The following is an 18501-nucleotide window of genomic DNA, read 5'->3' on the forward strand; positions in this document are numbered from 1 at the left end:
CGCATTCGATGGAAGAGGAATTGAGATTTTTGAGTAATGGCATCAGGAGGATCTTCTTCTTCTTCTTCTTCTACTAAAGTGGCCGTTGTCGGAGCTGGAGCTTGCGGTCTCGTCGCTGCTCGAGAGCTCCGAAGGGAAGGTCATCAGGTGGTAGTGTTTGAGAAGGGTGACCGACTCGGAGGCACATGGGTTTACGATGACAGCTTCGAGACCAACCCACTGAGTCCGACTCTGTTCGAACAGATTCGTCGTCAAGGGGAAGAAGGTGTTGGGGTTCATGTCCACAGCAGCATTTACCGTTCTCTCCGAACCAATTTACCGAGGCAGATCATGGGGTTCTTGGATTACCCATTCAACAAGGAAGGTCATGCTGGAGACTCCAGAACGTATCCTCGACATGAGGAGGTCCGCTCCTATCTGGAGGACTTCGCCAGGGACTTCCGACTCGTTGAGTTGATCCGCTTCCGCAATGAAGTCGTCCGCGTGGAGCGTAATCATGGAAGCCCAAACGAATGGATCGTTCAGTCTCGCTCCTCTCCAGCTCGGACCAATACTTCCGAATCGGAATCGGAGGAGCTGCTCGCAGAGGTGTTTGACGCCGTCGTCGTCTGCAACGGCCACCATACGAAGCCGAGATTCGCTGAGATTCCAGGTGTCGCTCCGACTACCATTCTTCTTCTTCATATTTATAAGTTATTAGAAATGAGAATCTCCATTAGTCTTTCTTTATTGAATTTGGCTGCCGTTCTCTGATCCACTATGCGTTTCGGTAGGGCTGTCTGAATCTTGATCAGGCATTGATTTTTTTTTTTTTTTTTTTTTTGGGTAAAATGGATAGGAATTGATAAGTGGCCCGGAAAGCAAATACATAGCCACAATTACAGAATTCCTGAACCATTTCGAGACCAGGTGTGTAAATACAAACTACTCTTGAATTATATGATTTTATCTCCAGAAAAGAAAATCTTTGCATATATACTAGTAGCTTTAGTTATATGATTTGTTTTATTAGATACCCATTTCCTTCCAACCCCTGCTCTTATCTCTCTTTTTTTTTGTTTTAATGGATAATGAATTATATTCAAAGAGCCCATAAGAATACAGACAGGGACCCCTACTTAGAGAGGAAGAACAAACAAGGAACAATAAGAAACAAACATTAATCCCTAAAGGGATCTCCTTTGTGCAATTGGATAGGAAGGTCCCAAGACTGAGCAGTACTTCAATTGAAAAGGACCCAAATTTGGTGAAAGGTTCTAGATTTAATGGTCCTCCTGTTGTCCTCTCCATCCAAATATGATAGATGGCTGCACAAAAGGCATGCTCTCCCATCACAATAAGGTTCCTTTATTGGTGAGAGATTACATGTATGTCACAGAGATATTAAGGATTTGCTTTGCATTCATCCACATGAGACTATAGAGATCAATAGAGCAGTTACAGAGTACAAAGACCAAATGTGCCAAGAATTTTTAGTAGGGAAAGGAGATGTACTTCTTGTAGTCTTGTGAATATCCATAACCTCTTGTCTAAACTACAATCTTCTTAAGTGTTCTCAGGTTGTTTGCATCTCTATAATCCCTTTCTTTAAGATATGACAATGTGGATTGATTGAAGTAACATTGAACAGAACTCTGTGTTAGAATGTTTCATTCGGTTTTATCATTTTCAATAATTTCATTCCCTCTCTCTATTTTGTTAGATTGCAGGATCAATTCATTCACGTTATTATTTACTCATACATTGTATTTGCTGCAGTCTATTAATTTGATTGCTAACGCATATTTCTGCTGTTCAGATTGTCGTATTGATTGGAAATGGGCCTAGCGCCCATGACATTTCCAGAGATATCTCCGAAGTTTCCAAGGAAGTCCATATAGCATCAAGGTCCCCAAATGTCAAAATTGGGAAGTTGGACAACTATTGTAATATATGGCAACATTCAATGGTAAGTGTTCTGTTACGAAGATCTTAGTGGGGAAGAAACATCAAGTGACTAAATTGAGTCCCATATATGTTACAGATAAAGCGTGTTTTTGAGGACGGTAAGGTGGCTTTTCAAGATGAGTCCTCAGTTTTTGCAGATATCATTTTCCACTGTACAGGGTATGTATGGATCAATCACTTCTATCTTCAGTTTTATTTTGTCTGTAATTTCTGGTAATTCTTTTTCTTGTTCTACAGTTTCAATTTTACCTCTGCTCTGCTCTTAGGTGTTAAGAAAGAGAAAATTTTGATTTTGAGGATAAAAGGATTTGATGGGAGTTAAATAAAGTGCAGCAACATCACTACTTCAACTAAGTACGTACTTTTATGTTTTCTGTCTTGACTTGCCAAAGTTGTGCAGGTATGAATACAATTTCCCATTTCTTGAAACAAATGGAATTGTGACTGCGGAGGATAATCGAGTTGGCCCCCTGTACAAGCACGTTTTTCCACCTCGCTTGGCTCCTTGGCTATCTTTTGTGGGCTTACCTTTCATGGTTAATTGGTTGATATAATTATGATGATGATTTTAACTTCTTTAGCTGTTTGGATAATTAAGAGCATAAGCTCGATCTCATTCATTCACTGTCACCAGGTTCTCCCCTTCATGACTTTTGAGCTACAGGCCAAGTGGGTAGCACAGGTTCTATCTGGCAAGGTGCCACTACCATTCGAGCAAGAGATGATGAACTCTGTTGAAGAACACTACCGACATATGGCAGAGACAGGAAGACCCAATCACTACACCCATAAATTTGACAAGGACCAGGTTTTGTAGCCCTCCATTTTTTTTGAGCCCACACCCAGATTAAACTAGTCTCCTAGCAAGTAAACCATAAAAACGTATTATACAACAAGAAACGTTACTATGATATTGGCTTTTGTTCAAATCTCTCTCTCTCTCTCTCCCATACACACACAAGAAAGTTGCTGATGCTTGTGATGGTTTTGATCTTTGAATGTGGGCATGCTAATTTCTTACATGACATTCTTTGTGTTGTTTTTGTAGTTTGAGTACAAAAACTGGCTCACTGCTCAGGTGGGATTGCCACCAATGGAGGACTGGGTAGAGCAAATGATTACCATCAGTTACAAGCTTGTTTTATCCGATCTGGATGGTTATCGAGATAAGTTCGATGGAGACTACTGGATTCAACAATTTGAATACCCCAGTCATAGAATAGATTGATTCTTTGATGATTATCTGTCAAAAAATTGAATGTTGAAGTAACAAGGACTAATGGACTATGAATTCTCACTTGGTAGATTTCAGGATTTCATTCTTTCGATAAAATGAAACTGGAAATACAAAGGTATTGTGGACAACTGTATATTTTAATTTATGATTACAAACAGAAAATGGATATGCTGGTATCTGTTAATACGTACATTTCAACATTTCTTACTTAAATAGTTTATTATTAACCAGATTAAAAGAAGAACCAAAACATGAATTCATCTTCATTGTATATATAGATTCCATCAAAGAAATCTGTCGCTAAATTAGTTACTCCAAGTGATAGATGTTTTGGTGCTTCTTGTTATTTGGTATGATCATTTTTCAGATTGATTGAAATTTTCACTCTTCGAGAGAAGCAGGAAATAAAATTGTTGACCTGACAACGAGGTTGGAGTCTGGACCAGAGCTTAACTATGCATTATATTAAGCCGATACTAGGGGCTTACTAAGGGCCTTCAATATTGGAACAAGCCCGAAATGGGGAAGTTGCAAAACCGAACTGACAGTCTTTGAGCTCAACTTTCTTATCCCGTGTCTGTTCCTGTACATACCAGAGATGAATGGAATTAAAGTGAGAAATATCTTATAGCTAATCTGAAGCATTCAATCACTTAGGAGCAAAATGGTTATGGGAGAAAAAGTCCAGGCTTAATTGGGTCACATGGAGATTTGAATACAAAGTGATACATCCAATATTCACAGGGCCAATCAACGACCGCCACGTGTCATAGACGACCCGCCCCATAGCCAAGGGGAACGAACCGAGTCGCAGCACCATTGGGCGGCCACTACTCGGCGCGGCCACACATCCGGGCGCGGCCTCACCCAGCGCTGCCTCCTCACGGCCTCACCTAGGCGCGGCCTCACCTGTGCGAGGCCTCCTCACGTGGGCGGCCTCACCCAGCGCGGCCTCCTCACGCCCTCACCCAGGCGCGCCTCCCCCACCTCACCAGCGCGGCCTCACCAGTGCACGGCCTCCTCACCGGGCGCGGCCTCACCTAGGCGCAAGCATCATGGGCACCGAGGTGGGGCCACCCATCTACGACCCCGATCGTATCGCTAAGACTCATGTCACTACCGGGACTCTAGACCCTTAGAGGTCACGTCATCCGGACGGATTCAAGCACCAAGGACGTTATCACCACACGCGGATATCTATCCACCAAGGATCCTGATGCCACCGGACACTCCCTCCCGCGGGAGATGGCCATGAGGATAGAGCCCGCTACCAGGGCCTCTATCCACTCAACGGCACAATCGTCAATCAAACGGGACTCTCCACACCGCCATATGCTACTATAAAAGGCAAAGGTACACAACCCCATAAGGGACATCTAAACTCATCTTCGAATAATCACTATTCATCTATTTGCGCCGGAGATCTAACTTTGGCATCGGAGAGCCTAGGCCGGGACCACACCGGTTCTCTCGATTGACCCCTTTGGTCCACTTGCGGTGACGGCACTCGCAGACCGCCGACGATTTCTTGACGCAATGATTGGCGCCGTCTCGTGGGAACGACGCTAGCCATTACTGACTACTAGCTCGCTTCCATACTCATTCAATGGCACGAAGGAAGACTACCACCACCAACAACGGAGCAAGGAATGGATCACCACCCCTGCAGTGCTCTCGCCGCAGAGCCAACGACTGGACCATGTCCCTCCGGAGGAGGAGATCCCCTTAATGACCGTTCGTGATCGCGAGCCCAACAATGACGAGGCCAACGATGTGGTGGTGGAGGTGACACCGACCCCAATGCTCCAGCCCTGTGGGTCGATCAACGACCTGCAACGCAGATCCTCGATGAACAACGACTCTTTAGAGAATACCGACGCAGCGTGCGACATCTCACCGTCGGAGGACTTCACCACAAGCAAGGGTGGAGTCCATACCTCCACAAGAGCCAAACCCTAGGAGATCATCTCCCGGGCGCGAGATCGAGAGACTTGCGCGACAGGCAACCCCACTCGCGCGGGGAGCCTTCCCAAGCATCCCGGGAGAACAAGAGACCTCTCGCCACGGTCGAACGTGGGAGGACGCCAACACCCAAGGCGAGGGTGTCTAGCCCGCAGAGATCGGTCCGGAGGTCCGTGTTCGACGGACGACCGGAAGAAAGTCACATACCACGACGAAGCCGGACCTACAGAGAAGAAAGCCCCTCACCTTCACGACGGGGTTCATCACGGCATGACCATTCACCATCCCGCCAACACTCAAGGCGGGAGGGGACATCCAGGAGAGAACGTGAACGGGGTCACAGCGAACGTCCGGCTAGGCGTGGGGGCGAACCGGGACGAGGAGCTCGATCAAAGACTCCGCGATCTGGATGAGAAGTGGAAGGGTTGAAGAAGCGGACCAAAGGCGAGACACATTCCATACCTGGACAACACCCCTTCTCGGCAGAGATCATGTCGACCACACTACCTTCCGGTTTCGACTACCCACCTTTGAACTCTACGGTGGTACCACGACCCTAATGACCACATCAACTACTTTAATGGCATGATGACGCTGTATGGGGGTCGGACGTGGTATCCTGTCGGGCATTCCTGCGTCCCTCAAGGGAGCAGCCACATCATGGTTCTCAGGCTACGGCCGAGATCTATAGGCTCGTTTGCGAGCTATGCGAGCGATTCGTCACCCGCTTCCAAAGCAGCGTCAAGCGAAGAAGACCACCGTCAATCTACTAAACGTGGTACAGAACCCTGGGAATCTCTCGGGGAATACGTTACCGTGTTCACCAAGGAGTCCCTGGAGGTTCGAGACTTGGATGACCGGACACAGCATGCAGCCCTAGCAGGAGGTATTAGGGACTGGACTTGATCAAGGACCTGGCACGTCATGAGACCAGGACTATGAAAGAGCTCCTAGAGCGGTGCAACGAGTTTGCAAATATGGCGAGGTACTACAAGCTAGAACAAAAATAATCGAGGCCAAGCCACGGGACAACAAGAGGTCAGCACTGATGACCGCAACGAGGGTAAGAGGTCGAGGACAGAGCACCGACAAGAGAAGAGCGACCGCCCATCTAGAAGGACAGACCGCGCCAGAGAGAAGCGAGAGGGCAAGCACCCTGAGTTCACACCTGAACACCACCGAGGTCCCGGATACTCATGCAGATCCAGGACCGTGACCTACTCCATTGGCCACGACCCATGCTAGCAGCGCCGAGAGAAGCGAAACCCTAACAAATATTGTCTCTTCCACAAAGAGAATGGGCACGACACGAGAGGAGTGCTATCAATTGAAGAGAGAGATAGAACAAGCGGTAAAAGCGGAAGCTTGAACAAGTATGTGAAGGGGAGACGTGACAACCGCTCAGGCCAAGGAGATAGAGGTCGCGACGGAGACGAGTGGAGCCGAGACGAGAAGAAAGAAGAACAGATCGAGAGAGAGACCGCCGAGAAGAGTGGAGAGATGCCACAGAACCTAGTGGCACCAAGGGACCTCCTATCCTCACCATACTTGGAGGACCGGGCAAGAGTCACCGAGAAAAGCTAAAGCTCATGCCAGGTTCGTGGAGTGGCGAGAAGCCCAACAAGATAGCCAAGGCGAGGCGGTGATCTCCTTCTCGGATGAAGACCTGGAAGGACTAAACTTCCCGCATGAAGATGCCCTGGTAGTACGGTGGAGGTAGCCAATCGACTTGCATACGTGAGTACTGATAGACACGAGGCGTCCGTTGACGTACTCTCCTTGGCGCCTATCGACAATTCGGGTTCGGGGACGACCAGCTCAAACCAAGTGCCCACTTATCTCCATGGATTCTCGGTGCCACCGCCTCCATCAGGTACCATAGAGCTACCCGTCACCTTGGGATACACCTCAACAAGTAACCATCATGGTAAATTTCATGGTAGTCAAGTCCGTGGTGTCCTTCAACGGCCTCTTAGGGCGACCATCACCGATGACCCTTAGAGGAGTCATATCACCACTTCACTGAAGATGAAGTTCCCCACCGAGAAGGGGGTAGGCGAAGTCCGAGGAGATCGAAGAAAGCAAGGGAGTGCTACGCCACCTTCATGAAAAAGAATAATGGCAACACTGTGGAATGGCACTCGCCTAGAGAGCATGATCGAGTGACCGAGAGATGAACCGAGAGAGAAGGGGAAAGCGGTGGAAGACCTCATCCCATGGCCCCTCACCGGATGACCCCTCCAAGGTTGCTCGAGTCGGCTCTTGCTAAGCGGGAGCAGAAAGAAGGGCTTGGACACCTCCTCCAAGCGAACATGGATGTCTTCGCATGGTCGACCTCCGACATGCCAGGAATACCACGTTCCATAGCGGAACACCGACTACATGTCGACCCTACCGGGGAAGCCCGTTCAACGAAGCGACGTAACTTCGCCCTCGGCAGGACAAGCGGCAATCAAGGAGGAGGTCGAGAAGTTAAGCCGATCAGGGTTCATCGAGAAAGGAGAAGTTCCCAACCTGGCTCGCCAACGTGGTCATGGTACCAAAGCCAAGTGGGAAGTGGAGGATGTGTGTCGACTACACCGACCGAACAAGGCATGCCCAAAAGATGAGTACCCACTGCCCCGGATCGACCCCTCGATCGACGCCACCGCCGCCATGAGATGCCGAGTTTCATGGACGCCTACTCCGGATACAACCAGATCCTCATGTATGAGGATGATGAGTCTTACACCGCATTCGGACGGACAAAGAGAACTCTGCTACAACGTCATGCCGTTCGGATTAAAGAATGCAGGGGCCACCTATCGGAGAATGGTCAACAAGATGTTCGAGGAGCGATCGGGTGCAACATGGAAGTATATGTGGATGACATGCTCGTGAAAAGCGTCCACACCAACCAACACCGACCGACCTAGAGGAAGCATTCACAGATCGAGGAGGAACCCGGATGAAGCTAAACCCGCAAAGTGCGCCTTCGGTGTGCGTCGGGAAAATTCCACGGGTTCATGGTCTCGGTCAGTGGAATAGAAGCCAACCCATCCAAGATCAAGGCCATCAAGAGATGGCACCTCCTCGAACGGTCGGGAAGTGCGAGAGGTTGAATGGAAGGGTTGCCGCCCTTTCCAGGTTCGTGTCACGATCGGTGATAAGTGCTTACCATTCTTCAAAACATTGAAGAACCTCCAAGCCCTAAGGACTTCACATGGACGGAAGAGTGCCAAAAGGCGTTCGGAGAATTGAAGGAGTACCTAGAGAGCCCACCCTTGCTTGGGCGGCCGGAACCTAACGAAGAGTTGCGGCTCTACCGGCCGCCACCCCTGTAGCGGTCAACGCAGATCTTGCTAAAGGAAGAAGACAAAGTCAGAGGCTGATCTACTACGTCGGCCATGTCCCGATCGATCACGAGACCAGGTACACTAGGATCGAGAAGGTAGCCTATGCATTGGTAATGGCAGCCAGGAAGCTACGACCATACTTCCAAGCCCATACCATCACAATCCTCACAGACCTAACCTTGAAGAAGATATTGCACAAGCCGGACGCCTCCGGACGATTGATAGCATGGGCGGTGGAGTTAAGTGAGCATGACATCGTGTTCCAACCAAGGACAGCCATCAAAGGCCAGGCTCTTGCGATTTCATTGCAGTGTACCCAGATCCGAGATCGAGTCACAAATAGGGAGCCCGAAGAGAAGGATCACGGATCGTGGGACATGTTCATGGACAGGTCGAGCAATGCGGCGAACGGCGGGCTCATATTTACCAGCCTGAGGGATTTCAGATCAATATGCTCTCCGGTTCACCTTCCAAGCATCCAATAATGAAGCGAGTACGAGGCATTACTAGGTTGGACTCCGGGTGGCCAAAGCCATCCAAGTCACACACCTATCCACCCGGAGCGACTCCCATCTGGTGGTGAATCGGTGAATGGGGAGTATGAGGCAAAAGATGAGAGGATGGCATCATACCTAGCACGCGCTCAAGCATTGATCGAGGGTTTCTAGAAGTTTGAGATGGTTCGAGTTCCCAGGGAGGAGAACGCCGCCGTGATGCCCTATCCAGGCTAGCCAATGAGGAACTCCGAAATTTGGCTAGCGCGATCTATGTTGAGATCCGCATGAGCCAACGTATAAGGAAAAGCGAGTTAACGAGATCACGGAGGGACCTAGCTGGATGGACCCTCTACTCAACTACCTCGAGCGATGTCTTACCGAGAAGACAAGGCCGAAGCAAGGAAGATCGGGATGAGAGCTGCAAAGTACTGTCCTAGCCGAGACTGGCCTGCACAGCGGGGCAACAAGCACCACTACTCCGGTGCCTAGGACCCAAGGGGGCGAGTACGCCCAGTCGAAGTCCATGAGGGGATATGTGGAAGCCACATGGGGGACGAGCCCTAGCCTACAAAATCCTCCGCCAGGGGACTATACGGCCACGAATGCAAGAGGAGGCCATCCAATATGCCAAGAAGTGCGAGCAATGTCGGTTGTTCGCCCGTGCACCCATCAACCCGCCACCAAGTGACATCAATCCTCAACCCCATACCTTTTGCCATGTGGGGACTAGACATCTTAGGCAACTTCACCGCAGCACCAGGAAAGCAGAAAGTACCGGTCGTCACGATCGACTACTTCACCAAGTGGGTTGAAGCTAAACCCTTGGCCAAGATAACGAGACAGAGATGGAGAAGTTCGTCGCACGACGTCATCTGAGTTCGGGGTACCACGGATCCTCGTCTCGAGACAATGGAAAACAATTCAACAACCCTAAATTCCAAGCATTCGTCACCGCTACAACATCGACTATCGGCTCGTGTCGGTAGCATACCCTGAGCCAATGGTCGGGTGGAGGTCACCAATGAAGCGCTCTGGAAGGAGTCAAGAAAAGGCTAGAAGGAGCCAAAGGCAAGTGGGTAGAAGAGCTACCAAGCGTCCCGTGGGCATACCGAACTACAGACGGACGCCCACAGAGAGAGCCCATTCCGCCTAGCATATGGCACTGAAGCATTGGCGCCGGTAGAGGTCTGCGCCATGTCCCATAGGGTTCGCACTTCAATGAACGCACCTATGTTGACGGATGCGGGCGAACCTAGACTTTATAGATGAGGTCCGTGAGAGAGCACTACTAAGGGCGTCGCCTACCAGCAACGTATCTGCCGGTACTATAATGCCAGGGTCAAGGAAAGGCTATTCCACCGGGAGATTTAGTACTACGGAGGGCAAGTGCATCACAGACCACGAAGGCGGGAAGTTGTCACCCAATCGGAAGGACCCTACATAGTCTCCAAGCGATACGCCCGGAGGGACTTACCGCTTGAAGACTCCGGGGCAAGAAGGTAGACCGTCACTGGAACTTAGAACATCGAAGAAGTACTACCGGTAGAAACATAGCGTGAGTGGTAGTTATAACGAATGCGATGTGATAGATGACATCAAGGACAATGTGAATTTCATTCAAAATAAAGAAATGTTGCAAGAATACTTGTCTTCTTCTACCACTCAATCGAATCACGGCCACTACATTAAGGCAACATGCCAGCATCGAGGCTTCATGCCTAAGGCGAGATGCCAACACTGAGGCTTCATGCCTAAGGCGATATGCCAACACTAAGGCTTCATGCCTAAGGCGATATGCCAACAACGAGGCTTTGTGCCTAAGGCGACATGCCAATATTGAGGCTTCATGCCTAAGGCGATATGCCAACACCGAGGCTTCGTGCCTAAGGCGACATGCCAATATTGGGGCTTCATGCCTAAGGCGATATGCCAACACCGAGGCTTCATGCCTAAGGCGATATGCCAACACGAGGCTTCGTGCCTGGGCGACATGCCAATATTGAGGCTTTATGCTTAAGGCAACATGTCAACATTGAGGCTTCATGCCTAAGGCGACATGCCAACACTGAGGCTTTATGCCTAAGGCAACATGCCAACATTGAGGCTTCATGCCTAAGGCGTTATGCCAACATTGAGGCTTCATGCCTAAGACGACATGCCAACACTGAGGCTTTATGCCTAAGGCAACATGCCAACACTGAGGCTTCATGCCTAAGGCGACATGCCAACACCGAGGCTTCATGCCTAAGGCAACATGCCAACACCGAGGCTTCATGCCTAAGGCGTCATGCCACCACTCGGGGTCTGTATGCCTAAGGCGTCCCGCCAACATCGAGGCTCTACGCCTAAGGCGTTAACCCCAAGGTCGAGGATCACCAAGGCACGACGCCACTACCAAAATCCCGAGGACTATCAAGGGTCGAGAGCATCAACGCGCAAACAATCACCGGAGACAATGCAATCAAAGAGAAGTAAGCGATCACATAGAAAAGTCATAGTAGTTACAACTCAAGTTCAAAAAGGGAAAAAGGTTGAGACGTCTACAGGATCGGGACGACCGTGGGGTCAAGGGATCACAGTGGTGGCTCACCTCCACCCGGCGGGAGACATCATGTCCGCCTCGGGAGGACGCGCAGCACACCCCCTCAGCGGGGCAGCCTCCACCTCCGACACCGGAACGCTCTCCACAGCTACACCTAAGCGCCGCAAGAAACTCGAGAGAACCCCAAGACAGAGAAGTCATAGTCGGGGTCACCTCCAGATACAAGCGGCTAAGTCCCGGACCCCTCCCTCATAGGCGGGTGAAGTGCGCGAACTGGCGTCGAGAACGCAGAGGATGCCGGAACTCAGCCACGGCTCGCTCACTGCGGATGCCACTCCGCCTCATGCCTTCCCCTCAATGAATGAAGCTCCTCCTCCAAAGCAAGAACCTTACCGGCAGAGGTCACACGCAGCTCCTCGACACCTCTAGGAGCTTCTCGGACGCCACCGCGAGCTCCCCGACACCTCTGCGCGTCAGCCTCGGCCCTCTCACGGGCATCGATCGACCACGGGCTCCCTCTCCACGTCACGCAGGTGCGCTATATCTGTACCTCACGAGAAGCGTGACCCTCCGTCGAAGCACGGCCTCAAGCCTGGCAATACGGTGATGGACCTACAATCAACATGGCAAGCAATAAAACATTATAAAAATAAAGGGAGCAATGGACATGATGAGACGGAAAAGGAATAACTCACCGAAGCCATATCATGGTAGAGTGTCCGAGCAGACAAGCGTCGCTAAGCCTCTGCAAGGCCATCCTCGCGGTAGGGAGCCTACCCCTATCCACCCACTCCCGCGACACGGCTTCGGCCAAGGTCGAGCCCTCCAGCACGCCCAAGGTGATCACCCGGGACTCACCCAGCGTGGGAAGATCGGTGGCGTGCGCATCGGCCGGAGGAACTCACACCTTTCCCCTTGGAAAGGGGCAATACGAAGATCCCGGAAGGAGCAGCGAGAGGAGGCAGAGGCACAGAGCGTAAACGCCACCATCATCGGGAGAAGTACGGGGAAGGAGGACACGCACACCGAGCCAAATCACGCGGGCATGTCCTGGTCCCCCTTACGCCGCTCCAATAACCACAGCGTAAGCGCCACTAACATCGGTCCCTCCAGCAGATGGACCACCCACGAGAAGCGGCCTTCCTCCGCAGATTACCGCGGAGCAAATCAAGTCCGGACGCGTATCCACTGCATAGATCGACCAACCAATCGATGACACATACACTCAAATACCAACATGCCAATCAAGTACAAAAGACAATGCTCTTACCAGGACTCGGCTTCGGAGAGACAGAAGGCCTCCGAGTCCAACTCCGGACGTGGAACGGATCGCGATCCAGGCACGCCTGAGGGAGTCACCTCAAAATCACTCACTCAAGCCCTTGATTGACCCTCTTGAGGTCAATAACTTCCCTAACGATCCGTAGTGGGCATCGGGGGACCGTGGCAAAAAGAAGCGATCCCTCCAATACTTCACGTTGCTAGTGATCCCCGTGAGAAGCTCCACAAAGGCATAGGGCCCCTTGAGCACGCGGCGAGCAAAGTGATAACATCCATGGTTCCCCTTCTTCAATGAGATAAAAGTGGGAGAACAGGGGAACAGTGCGGTACGCCTAGCGGGCGAAGAAGACATAGAAACCCAAGATCACCCTCCAAGAGTTGGGCAACACCTGCCTAGGGGTGAGGTGCCAATGCTCTAACACCAACTCGACAAAGCGAGGGATAGGAAGGCGAAGGCCCTGGAGGAAAAATGAGCGGTAGAGGCAGATCTCCCCCGCACGATGAGAGAAGGCATACTCGCTAGGCCCGGGGCACGCAACATGACCTCGGTGGGAATATGAAACTCCTCACGGAGGGAAACCAAGTCGAGGGTGACAAGATGCTAGCAACAGGGCCTAACCTATCGCGACAGGACCGGTGAGGATGGCGCCCAGAGGGCGACGATCCCTACGGGACCGGGAGACACTAGAAGGTCCCACTCGTCCATCGGTATCACTAGGGGAGGGTATAGAGGAGGGAGTACCCAGGAAGAAGGCGATCCGGGGAACGCTCCTCGAAGATCCAACCCGTCAAGCGGGGCCAAGGTCACCCGAGAACGACATGAAGGACAAGAGGGGAGCGAACTACTTACTCGAGAAAGCAATCTCCCGAAGTTGGCAAGAAAAATGAAAGGAATGTCACCGCAAAATATAAAGCAGTAGATCCATCACATACAAGAGGAAGAACAGGGGAAGAAGAGCGAGGGTCCATCACACCCACGCCGCGACCACCATAGGCGCGGCATCACCGGCAAGCGCGGGCCACACCGGGCATGGCCACCAGCGCGGCCAGCCAGCGGCCACCCTCGCAAGGCGCAGCCACACCCGCAGCGTGGCCTCACCGAGGCGCGGGCACCCCGCGCGGCCTCACCACGGCCACACCCGTAGGCGCGGCCTCACCGCAGCCACATCCGCGCAGCGCAGCCTCACCGCGGCCACGCCCGCAGTGCGGTCACCTCGGCCACACCGGCAGCGCAGCCTCACCGCTGCCACACCCGCAGCGCGGCCTCACCGCGGCCACACCCGCCGGCGCGGCCTCACCGCGGCCACACCAGCAGCGCGGCCTCACCGCTGCCACACCCGCCTGCGCAGCCTCACCGCGCCACACCCACAAGCGCGGCCTCGAGGAGACACCCTACAAAAAAAAAAAAAAAAAAAAAGGGGTGGGGATCGATTTACCTCGGAAAAAAAGTGACCGCACGGAAGGACAAGCACACGACGATGGCGTAGCCACACCACGAGGCACAATCAAGGGATAGAGGTCACAAGAGCCAAGGCACTCAAGCCAAGCACCACTCAAGCTTTCCAAGCAAACCAAGGCACCAAGGGCACCAAGAGAACACAACCCAAACACAAGGACCCAAAATCAAGCAAAGTGGATACTAGTGGAGGTGACCCAAAAACAAGCACATGGTGGGCACCAAAAAGAGGACAAAAGACAAAAAGGGGGAATTAAAGGAGAACAAAAGCGGAGACAAAAGTAAGAAAGAGAAATGAGAAGTGAAAGAAGAAGGAGAGGAAGGAACATATACCCACAAAAACAAAAAGAAAAAGTGTAGGAGGTAAGGTTTGAACCCCAACCTCTCCTACCTCATTAGTGGATTTACGGGCAAACCCCACGGGAAAGTTTATTCGCGCGGACCCTTCACTATGCAAAGACACCTACTCTCTTGGACATCCTATCCCAAGAGAGTGGGGGCAAATGATACATCCAATATTCACAGGGCCAATCAACGACCGCCACGTGTCATAGATGACCCGCCCCATAGCCAAGGGACGAACCGGAGTCGGCACCATTCGGGGCGGCCACTACTCGGGCGCGGCCACACATCGGGCGCGGCCTCACCCGAGCGCGGCCTCCTCACGCCTCACCCAGGCACGGCCTCACCCGGCGCGGCCTCCTCACGGCCTCACCTAGGCGCGGCCTCACCCAGCGCGGCCTCCTCACGCCTCACCCAGCGCGGCCTCCTCACGGACCTCACAGGCGCGGCCTCACCAGCGCGGCCTCCTCACAGTACGGCCTCACCCAGCGACATCATGGGCACCGAGGTGGGGGCCACCCATCTACGACCCCGATCGTATCGCTAAGACTCATGTCACTACCAGGACTCTAGACCCTTAGAGGTCACGTCATCCAGACGGATTCAAGCACCAAGGGCGTTATCACCACACGCGGATATCTATCCACCAAGGATCCACGATGCCACCAGGACACTCCCTCCGGGGAGATGGCCAATCGAGGATAGAGCCCCGATTACCCAGGGCCTCTATCCACTCAACGGACAATCGTCAATCAAACGGGGACTCTCCACACCGCCATATGCTACTATAAAAGGCAAAGGTACACAACCCCATAAGGGACATCTAAACTCATCTTGAATAATCACTATTCATCTATTTACGCCGGAGATCTAACTTTGGCATCGGAGAGCCCTAGGCCGGGACCACACCGGTTCTCTCTGATTGACCCCTTTCGTCCACTTGCAGGTGACGGCACTCGCAGGACCGCTCGACGATTTCTTGACGCAACACAAGGTATTTCCATCAAATCACTCTAGACTATGAGGAGGAGAGCTTGAAACTGAACAACAGCTAATGAAATATACTAACATAATATACAAAATACATATCAAGAGCTATTTAGACATAGATCAATTTATGGTATGTCGTTGTTACCGTACAATAGGCAATACTATGTACTTGCAATGATTGAAGAATATCTCACAACATAATGGATGAAATCAAATGAAATAAAAAGTAAAATAAAGAAGTCTTACCTAGCTTCAAAACTCGTGAAGAGTGTAGGGATGTTGGAGCAGGTAAGGCTCAAGTTTAAAAGAGCTCAAGCATGCACAACTACAAGATATATATATAAAATCATAGAATATAAGAATCTACATAATTACAACACACATAAGAAGTTTTTTTTTTTGGTAAAAAATAATTTATTGTTCATCAAGATAGGAACTCATGGAGTCCACATTACAAAGATGGACAAGCCATGGAGTGGAGTTAGGTCAATTAGCGTTCTCTCAACCAATCAGGCCTTCCTAGTTAGGGTTTCCGCTATTTCATTGATAGTCCTTGGAACATAGGAGAAGGAACAATCTAAAAAGAAGGATCTGATCTTCTATATATATCTTCAGCGATGGGTCTAACTTCTGTTGGAGTGCTCGAAATACGTCCTTGAAGAGTAGAGGCCAACATTTGGTTATCAATTTCCACCATAATCTTCTTACACCACTCCGCCATTGTGTATAGAAGGTCGGATCAAATAGAGATTGCTTCACCTTGCAAAAATAGTTGCGAATTTGCAAGGTTCAGAAACCACTATAATACTGTTCCCGAGAGAAGTTTTGATAATAAAGCCAACGCTTCCCTTAGATTCATTCTAGGAAAATGAAGCATCACAATTGACTTTGTAGGTGCCTTACAAAGGTGGGTGCCATCGTTGAGGTGATGGAATGGAAGGGAAATCTCTTCTTGTACTATGAGATGATCTTGATACATTCCAAAATTCTTCAAATGCTTGGACAACCAAAGAACAGGTCTCTACTGGAGTTACTAACTTTTTTTTTTTTTTTTAATCATGAAAGAATTTATTTCAACTTAGCCAAATATGCCAGCAATGAAGGAGCACAAACTAACCACCGGTTGCATCTCTTTCTTGTTTCCTTTCAGGAGATCACACCATTTAGCAATCCATTTCAATGAGGTTGAGATTCCCCGCAACTACGAAATTAATAGAGAGAGGAGAAGAGAACCACACTGCTTTGGCAAATGGGCAATCCATGATAATGTGATCTGCTGATTCAGTTGAAGCTCCACATCTATTGCACTGAGGATCAATTGGAATCTGGCGACGCTATAAAACTTCCCTTGTTGTCTTTCCAAAGAAAATTCCTAATCTTAGGGAGAGTAGGAATTCCCCAAATTGTCTTCCAAACTGAGCTTGGAACCTGAGGAATACAAGATCTCGATGATGAAGCATGTTTATATTTCTTTGTTCTTTTCTGGTTACACAGGATGTAATATGTTGTCTTGACCGAGAAAGCTCCAAATTTTGCTCCCCCCCCCCCCCCCCTACACATCTATCAGCTCTGGGGAAGAGGGGAATCTGGACTTTGAGAATTTCCAAAGTATCCGTTGGGGAAAAATATTGATGCGACAGATTAACATTCCATGACTTTGATTATTCATGAATTAGATCGGCTGGGCAATCCTGAAGTTTAGAACTTGTAATTTTGAATCCAGGAGCATAAGGAAGCCAATTATCTTCCCAAATTAAAATGTCCTTGCCATCACCTACCAACCAACAGAGAACTAATAAGAGCACCTCACGATCAGCTAGAATGCTTTGCCATACCCATGATGGCTTGGAACCTTTTATAGCCTTTAAGAACTCAGTAGGGGGGAAATAAATAATCTTCATGAGCTCACCCCATGTAGAATCCGAAGAGCTCCATAGGCGCCAGACCACCATGGCAAGTAGAGCTTGATTTTGGAGCTGAGGGTCCTAGAAGCTTAAATCTCCAGTTTCTTTAAGTCACACATACGAGTTATTGCATCAATAAGGGCCAACCTGGCCCAACTAGGATCAATCCTATCTAGGCTGGGATGAACCCGACAAGGCTGAGCCTCGATGAGTTAAAGGACCTAGTTTGGCTTGGTTGCACCCTTAGCAAGTATGGTTGGATACCCATTGCTAGAGGGTATCCAACCATACTTATCTGCTCCATTTCCTGGGCAGCTCCATTTCCCCAAGTTCCTCTAATAGAGGGGGCAGAAATGACCACCCTACCCCTGCCTAGGTGGGATCCACCCCTTCTATTAGAGGAACTTGGGCAAATGGAGCAGATAGGAAATGGAGCAGATAAAAATACTTGCTAGAGCTAGTGGTTGACCACTTACTATGATTGGAGCACCTCGTTATATGGATATGGAATTTGTAAAAACAAAAAAATACAATGGCTGAAGGAGAAAAAATTTTTAGTGGATAGATCGGAAAATGACAGTCTGGTCTAGTGCTCCAAGACCATCCAAATAGAATAAAGTCCGTCATCTATTGGATGAATGTCTAAACTATCCTCCTTTTTTGTTTTCTCTCCCTATCATGTTACCAAATACCCATGGATCATCCGTCCAGAAAAACCCTTCCCATAACAAAATCCAAGTTTAGCTATTGAATTCCACACACACTCATGTTCCCAAATACCCATGGATGATCCGACTAAAGAAACCCTTCCCATAACAAAATCCAAGTTTAGCTATTGAATTCCACACACACTCATGTTCTCAAATACCCATGGATGACCCGACTAAAGTAATCCTTCCCATAACAAAATCCAAGTTTAGCTATTGAATTCCACACACAACATGTTTTGAAATAGTAGGGATGGAAAAGAATATCGTTGTTTAGAATGGTTTGTAACAGACCCAAAAA

At 49.8% G+C, this 18501-nt stretch overlaps 1 protein-coding gene across 3 annotated transcripts in view; it reads left to right on the forward strand.

Annotated features, from left to right (window-relative positions):
- Nucleotides 1–18501, forward strand: part of LOC122671712 (flavin-containing monooxygenase FMO GS-OX5-like) — a 25598-nt gene continuing 7097 nt past the window's right edge. Inside the window, exons 1-7 of one of the 3 annotated variants that reach the window (XM_043869099.1) lie at nt 1–652; nt 839–909; nt 1799–1948; nt 2024–2106; nt 2348–2483; nt 2582–2755; nt 2996–3247. In XM_043869099.1, coding sequence (XP_043725034.1) covers nt 37–652; nt 839–909; nt 1799–1948; nt 2024–2106; nt 2348–2483; nt 2582–2755; nt 2996–3175 — 1410 coding nt within the window. In that variant the 5' untranslated portion in view covers nt 1–36 and the 3' untranslated portion in view covers nt 3176–3247. Of the gene's footprint in view, nt 653–838; nt 910–1798; nt 1949–2023; nt 2107–2347; nt 2484–2581; nt 2756–2995; nt 3248–18501 lie in introns of those variants that run through there. The other 2 variants (XM_043869107.1, XM_043869114.1) reach the window with 2 other exon arrangements.

The sequence above is a fragment of the Telopea speciosissima genome, chromosome 1 (assembly GCF_018873765.1).
Source record: "Telopea speciosissima isolate NSW1024214 ecotype Mountain lineage chromosome 1, Tspe_v1, whole genome shotgun sequence".
NCBI lineage: Eukaryota > Viridiplantae > Streptophyta > Magnoliopsida > Proteales > Proteaceae > Telopea > Telopea speciosissima.